Below are 8,001 nucleotides of genomic sequence, written 5' to 3'. Positions count from 1 at the left end.
AGTTGGGGTGCAGGAGGTGGTGTGGGCTTCAGGAGGGAGTTTGGATGAAGGAGGGAGCTCAGGGCTGGGGCAGGGGGTTGGGGTGCAGGAGGGGGAGTGGGCTCTGGAGGGAGTTTGGGTGTGGGAGGGGATTCAGGGCTGGGGCCGCCAGGGGTTGGGGTGCAGGAGGGGGTTAGGGGTGCAGGCTCCAGCTGGGCGGCACTTACCTAGGGCAGCTCCCGGAAGTGGCCGGCATATCTGGCTCAAAGGCAACCAGGTGGCTCTGCGCACTGCCCCTGCCTGCAGGCACTGCTGCTGCAGCTCCCATTGGCCACGGTTCCTGGCCAATGGGAGCTGCAGAGTCGGCGCTCGGGGCAGGGACACCGCGCAGAGACCCCCTGGCCACCCCTGCGCCTAGGAGCTGGACATGCCAGCCACTTCTGGGAGCCGCACGGGGCCAGGGCAGGTAGGGAGCCTGCCTTTAGCCCTGCTGCGCCCCCCACCGGACTGTTGGCCTATTAAAATTTCCCAGATGGCTTTCAATAGCCGCCGGGAGATTGAGGCCGATTCCAGGAAACTCCCGGCCAATCGGGGAGGGTTAGCAACCCTAGCTGCTGGTGCCAGCAGTGTCTGGCATTTGTGTTCTCCAAGACGCAGTGGGCGTTTGAGGGAGAGATCAGGGATGTCAGGGTCTCCTGGTCTTGGGAAATGCTAAACAAGAAATTTTTAACCTAATCATAGTGTGATGCTCTTTGGGCTCTGCCGTGGCTTTTAATGCCACAGCATGGAATGGGGCTAAAAGTGAGCTTACCATGAGCATGTGTGTTCCAAGCTATAAACACGTTTGTACACTGTAGGAAGCCATTGCTTTTGCTTTAAGAAGTCTGGTCGGTTAATTAAAGAGGTGACAATGAGAGGTGTCTGAAATATGACACAAGGGAAATCTCTATACCCATTGGTCCAAATTACCGCAGACTCTCAAACATTACACCCGAGAGGCAGCACTGTCAACATAGCAACAACAGTGAAGAATAGAAAATTTTGGAGACCTCATTGTGAATAAAAGTTTTCTGGATTATTTTTCCATTTGACGATAGCACCATTACTAGCAACAAAATAATTTGCTTTTTCCATTTTCATTACAGTGGGTAAAAGGTCCACACGTGGAAACTAGAGAAGAGAAACACCATAAAAATATAAAGCAACTGGAGGAACAGGAGTTTCTGAGAGAAAGATACAAAGAGATGGTTTCTGGAGCAGTGCTAATGAGAGAAGCTGAAAGAGCTGGAGGAAACTGAGAAAGAAGAGGAAGCCAGCAGAAAACAAACCGGAAACATTCACTACTGGTGAAAGAAGTTTCAACAAACTCAGCAGCATTTTTAAGATTCCCAGTGCCGTGCACACATATCTGGTACACATACAATAATCACAGACACCACAGAAAAAAACGTATCAGTTTGGGAAAAAACTCATGGAGTCTTCACGGAAGTAACAGAGCTGGCTGAATGATAGAAACATATTCTGGAGACTGGAAGCTATTAATTTGGTTCCATGTTATTCCTGCAGTCACATTATTTGCTATTCACCAGTATTTGGATAGCCATCAGGTATTTGTGAAAATGTCTGCGCATCACCAAAGTTTCATGAATTTTAACTCCAGTGATCAGCTGTCCAAAACTTCATCCTGGGAAATATATTTTTCATTATTTATTGTTCATTATTTTTTTATTTTAAATGTTTCAGCCATCCAGTCAGGGAGCAGAAACAATCCCATCTGACCTAGGTGATCAGTCAAACCCCCACGAATAATGAATAGTAAATAACTTGTGGACAACCCATAGATTGAGATTTATTTGCACAGCCCCTCTGGTGAATACATGCACATTGCAGAGTTGCTCAGGCACAGGAGAAAGGGCTGAATTCACAGCCCAGGCCATTTGCAATGACCCATCATTCAGCCAGCCCTGTATGTGGGCACACGAACGGCAACACCATGTTCCAAGCTGCCCAGGTTCTCTGTGGGGATGAGAAACCCTATAAATGCACTGAGTGTGGGAAAGGCTTTGGGCAGGAGAAGATCCTCCGAGAGCACCAGCGAATCCATACAGGCGAGAGGCCGCACAAATGCGCTCACTGCGGGAAAAGCTTCACCTGGAGCACCAGCCTGATCAAGCACCAGCAGATCCACACGGGCGGCAAGCTGCACGCCTGCACCGCGTGCGAGAAGAGCTTCCGGTGGCGGCACAGCCTCCTGCAGCACCAGTCGGTGCACAGCGGCGAAAAGCCGCACACCTGCGCCCAGTGCGGCCGCAGCTTTGTGGAGAAGCAGGCGCTGAAGAAGCACGAGAGCATCCACACGGGGGAGAAGCCCTTCACCTGCAGCGAGTGCGGGAAGAGCTTCCGGCAGAAGGGCAACCTGGTGTCACACGAGCGAAGCCACCTGGAGGAGAAGCCGCACCGATGCCCCGAGTGCGGGAAGTGCTTCCGGGAGCAGCGCTTCCTGGCCACCCACCAGCGCACCCACACCCAGGAGCGGCCCTACCAGTGCGCCCAGTGCCAGAAGCGCTTCAGTGCCAAGCAGGGGCTCCGCATCCACCAGCGCCTGCACACCGGGGAGCGGCCCTTCCACTGCCCCCTCTGCGGGAGGAGCTTCACCGAGAGGAAGAACCTCAACAAGCACCAGCGGACGCACAGCGGGGAGACCCCCTACACCTGCGGGGAGTGCGGGAACAGCTACACCCAGAAGTACAGCCTGAAGGTGCACCAGCGAACCCACAGCGGGGAGACCTCCCACACCTGCAGCGAGTGTGGGGAGAGCTTCAAGCAAAGGAACCACCTGGTGAGCCACCAGCGGAGCCACAAAGCCGGGAGCCTCTACATATGCGCCGAGTGTGGGGAGAGCTACAGCCAGTGGGCGCATCTCACCGCCCACGAGAGAATCCACACCCGGCAGAGCCAGCCTGCATGCACTGAATATCGGTAACAGAGGCAACGTATCTCAGAGCAGGCCAAGGATCCACACGAGAGCCCACATCCATACACGAGTTAAGGGCCCCGGCTGCGCCCCAGGTGTAGGGCATTAGCCAGAGCCATTCTGAACCAGAATGCTTCCCAGACAGGTGTAAGTACGACTGGACCTCCCCGTGTTTCCCTGTCTCTCTAAGGACCCGATCCAATCAATGGGAACCTTTCTGATGACTTCAGTCTGGATTGGGTCTCAGTTGTGTAGACTGGGTAGAACATGCCATAAACCATTTTACAAGCCAACTAGGTAACAGTGATAAGCATCATGCAGCATTTACATGGTCTCTAGATTCACAGGTACTTGTAAACATCAATTAATTAATTGAGGCAGAATCCTAGTCTAGGATGCCGTGTAGGTCAGCCAGTTTGTAACACAGCCCGTAGGGGGCTGGGGATCCATTTGGAAATTGTGTTCACGCCTTCCTGGGACAATTTTATTTCAGAAGAGCTCTGTCTAAAATGTTTTCCCTCTCGGGCAGGCAGGGCCAAAGAAACAGGCCACAGAGAATGCTTCGCAGAGCCAATCCTGCTCCCACTGAAGTCCATGGAGAATTTGCAATCGAGGCCTTTATGTTTGCTGTCTGCGCACAATGCATTTAGAGTAGAAATTGCACACTTTAAAGGGAAGTGATTCCATTTCTATGGCACTTACCTGACGCGAGAAACATTAGTGTCTTGACATCTGATGCTGATGGTGTAAACAAAGCTAGAGCTGGGGCAGAGAAGGTCTTTAAGCTATAACTTTCACTGGGTTTAGCTGAGCGGGAAAGGCTGGATCCCCTGGTGGCAAACATAACACCAGCACCTTCAGAAAAGGACAGTTGGTGAAAGAACTTCTGGGGGATCCTGGCAAGGATGGACCCATGACAGGCATCACTAACCTCCCTACTGGGTATAGTTGAAGTCTTAAATTTAAAAAGCTAATGCCCTCAAGGGACAGGCAGTTTGAGACGGGCAACAAACCCAAACGCACAAAATACACCATACAAAAACCACCAGCCACAACTAACAAAGAGATTCCTCCAATAACACAATGTTGTTAATGTATGATTGGCTCGCTCATCATGAGTGGATGCTGGTATTCCAGTGGGGAAGGAAGCACCCAGTCCCACCTATTTCATGGAAGAGTTTGAAGGGGACTTGCTGAATTTAGCTACCAAAGTTCACCCTTTCCACGTAGAGAAATACCACATGTATGCACCACTTGCTGGAGGTGCAGGTCTTGGTGGGATATTTATCAATGACCCTGCTGGACACGAGGGATGGGACCAAGTTCTGGCAGTCATTGGGCAGCAGAAAGATTAGCTCGAAGCACATGCTAAGATGTTCATTCTTCCAGATTTAAGTCCAACCACAGCAAATGGAAGCAAAAAATGTCATGCTGTGAAGCAGAAGTCTTGTGGGTGAGGACACAAGCGTTTCCATTCTGTTTCCTGCCAATGCATGGGTAATTCTTAACAAGTCCTTTACCTGTTGGGACATTGGGTGATTAAATTGGGTGCTGGGAAACATCACACAAGGCAATGCCAGAGAAAAGGAGGGTTTGAAAGGTGACCCGGGAGATGAATGAGCTGTAACTGTGCCATTTGTATGACGCACACTCAGGCTGTGAATGCCGGCTTCCTTAGAATGTATTACTATTATTTATTATTTGCATAATGTCAGCAGGTGCTGAGCAGTTTACAGACAGGTATAAAGGAAAGGCTTCGCCTCGTTGATTTTACAGTTTAGAGTTCCTGTCTACTATATGGTCCTTAATGCACAAACATTAAAATCAGCACCAAGAGTTGTTGATGTCTGTTCCTTACCATTTAATTGTGGTGAGATAGAAGCTACTCAACCTTTTGTTTTGTAGAAAGATGTAGCACAGAATTCTCTTTAAATGTGGTACTGATTTTCAAATGTGGTAAGGAGAGTGATCTTGGCAGTTCAGGTCTGTATCTCATAGCCCTAGTAAAAACAGTAAAACATAAGAGAAAAAAAATCACTGATCAGCCACAAGGAACAGAGCCATGAGCAATAATGAGCATGGGTTAATTGTTATGAGGAATACGTTAGGCACAGAGAATGTGTTTGGCGTTGCACAAGACACAAATTGGTTGTCTATAATTAACCCTAACCTGAGGTGCGGATGATTGTAAGGCAAATGTAGAAAAGATGAGATGTATTAGGAGATTCTCTGTGAAAAGAATAAAATTTGCTATACAAACACAACTGGCAGAACGGCAAATTAGTGGTTAAAGTGACTGCAATAAATCAGAAATGTGAAATATATTTGAATTTTAGTCAAACATTTTGATTCTGTGACTCACAAAATTTTCTTTGAAAAGTTAATTCATATTGGATTGAAAATTGGCTGGAAGACCAGTCAGTCTAACCTATCTATGTTCTTATTATGGTTCCCATCACTGGGGTATTTTCACAAAGAGTAATCAGAAATGGTCATGTAACCAGTTATAGGGAGGTGTCTCACAGGTTTTACAGGAACTGGTGAGAGGTCCTGTTTTAGTTAACATCTCAGTCAATGATCTGAAAGAGGAGGTGACCAGCACACAAATGAAATCTTTACATGATACCAAATTGGAAGGAGTTGCAAACATCAGACAAGACATGGAAATAATCCCAAGGATTCTAGTGGCATTAGAGACCTGGGCAGGAAATAACTAAATTAAGATCAACTTGGAAAAAAAGCAGTTAGAACATGTCAAGGAAAGTAACCAGAATCTCACGTACACAGTGGGGAAGGAGACACCTGGGAAGCAGAAATGGCTGGAATGGACCTAGGTGGAGTTCCAAAGAGGATGGAGCTCGGCTGTTCTCAGTGGTGGCAGATGACAGAACAATGGTCTCAAGTTGCAGTGGGGGAGGTCTAGGTTGGATATTAGGAAACACTATTTCACTAGGAGGGTGGTGAAGCACTGGAATGGGTTCCCTAGGGAGGTGGCGGAATCTCCATCCTTAGAGGTTTTTAAGGCCCGGCTTGACAAAGCCCTGGCTGGGATGATTTAGTTAATATATGGAGATATACCTATCTCCTAGAACTGGAAGGGACCCTGAAAGGTCAATGAGTCCAGCCCCCTGCCTTCACTAGCAGGACCAAATACTGACTTTGCCTCAGATCCCTAAGTGGCCCCCTCAAGGACTGAACTCACAACCCTGGGTTTAGCAGGCCAATGCTCAAACCACTGAGCTGTCCCTCCCCCCCCTTGGTGTTGGTCCTGCTTTGAGCAGAGGGTTGGACTAGATACCTCCTGAGGTCTCTTCCAACCCTAATATTCTATGATTCCAGGTCTGACAGTGGTCAGCAAATTAGACACATGATGTGGCAGCAAAAAGTTGTGTTCTGCATGCAATTGTTAGCACTGGTTTTCAAAAATCAAATGGGAAGAAAATTCCAAAAAAGTGACCAGCGCATCAGTTATCAGAGCATTTCCTACTGGTCCTTGAAGAGTTCATGTTACAATGTTTAAATGGGCTGGGAAGTTCTCGGATACAGCATAACGGCCCATGGCCACATGTCCATAGACGTCCCACGACCAACTCAGCTGCACTCCTGCAGCAGTGGGGCTCCTCAAACCCAAGAACACAGGGATGGCCCTGAGAACACCATAGCACTGTGGCTTTCCCCCGTCCCTGGCTCCAGACACACACTAGTGCTAACAATTGCATGCAGAACACAACTTTTTGCACGGACCTGCTAGCCTGATACTGCACAATTCTCCTTATCTGTGAGCTGAGGCTGGGTAATTTCTTTCTAGATAGTTAAGTGGTTAGAAGAAAATTCTCAGTTTTGTTTGGGACTGGGTTTTTGTTGTTGTTTTGCTTTGTTTAATGTAGTTCCTGGTTCTAGCAGCCATGTGCATGCCAGGTGCTGGGCTCTTGGATTGGTCCCCTGCGCCCAGGCCGGCAGGGGCTGGGTTGTGGCATGCAGCGGCAGTACACTTACCTGCACTGGTAGAGCACTCCTTGCCTCTTGACCCCAGACGTGCAGTCCTGTCCCAAGACAGCTCTGGCCAGAGTGGGGCCTTCCAAGGGTCCACAGTAGGGAGTAAAAGAGATGAGCTGCAGGATGGGCTCAGAGGACCACACGCTAGGTTATGCGACTAGCTGAGAACTGTCCTCTCCCCCTCAGGCCATAGGCATACGGACTGGGCCGTTCCATGGGGTTAAACAACTCTTCCTCCCACCCCCGGGAAAGAAGCCAACAGTTCACTGATTGATACTCCGGGCAGGCCCTGAGGCTCAGTACACGCAGAGAAATACCGTCCAGAGCACCAGCTCAAAGACCCCAGCTGGCACCAGGGGGCTCATAGGGATCAAACCAGACCTGTGCGAGGAGCTGGGGCACATGGAGATGCCACTCTCATTAGCTACGGCGGAGTCCTTCATCTTAGGTCCAACGGGATTGTGTGGAAGAACTACTCCAGTGGGAGGAGATTAGGTGACAAATTCAGAGCCTGCAATGAGTTACTGAGACTGGCGTTCTCATTGCATTAACAGTGCCACTGGTTCAGCAAGGACATGGGAAATGCACACGTTCACCTAGCGCCCCTTGGTGGTGCTGTTTGGGAAACCCAGCGGATTATCTCCTGAAACTCCACCCTGAAGGCAAGTGATCTCTGAAGAAACCCAGTTTATTGTGTGGATCTCTTCCTTTCATCTGAATAAATCCCGTTTGCCTCCTGGCGCTGCCTGCCAGGGCCCTTGAACATGCAGGGACAAGCCCCAAGAATACGGCTATAAGATCATTACCGAGCAGAGGTGTTGGGCAGCAGGAGGGAACTGATGGAACAGAGAAAGCTGGGAGGGCGAGAAGGGCTTGTTTCCCGCTCCACCCCATATCTGTTCTGAGTATCCCCTGTCTTGGGGAGAGGGCCTGGTTTGGTTAACCTCTCCGGGAATGCTCTGGAAGAGGAGGTGATCAGCACAACCGTGGATGGCGTCCCTATGGGGCCTTGAGCTCTGCTGGAGAAGCTTCCATGGGGAGGAGGATGTGAG

At 49.5% G+C, this 8,001-nt stretch overlaps 1 protein-coding gene across 1 annotated transcript in view; it reads left to right on the top strand.

The window, feature by feature from the left end:
- LOC112110910 (zinc finger protein OZF-like) overlaps positions 1–2,962 on the top strand; it is a 13,889-nt gene extending 10,927 nt beyond the window's left edge. The window contains exon 3 of the mRNA XM_024206131.2: positions 2,005–2,962. Within this exon, the coding sequence (XP_024061899.1) occupies positions 2,005–2,962 (958 nt within the window). The remainder of the gene's footprint in view (positions 1–2,004) is intronic.
- The last annotated feature ends 5,039 nt before the right edge of the window (positions 2,963–8,001 follow it).

The sequence above is a fragment of the Terrapene carolina genome, unplaced genomic scaffold, assembly GCF_002925995.2.
Source record: "Terrapene carolina triunguis isolate 2854851 unplaced genomic scaffold, T_m_triunguis-2.0 Scaffold273, whole genome shotgun sequence".
Classification (NCBI taxonomy): domain Eukaryota; kingdom Metazoa; phylum Chordata; order Testudines; family Emydidae; genus Terrapene; species Terrapene triunguis.
Note: the sequence above shows the minus strand (reverse complement) of the source record. Positions and strands in the feature narration are given on the sequence as shown.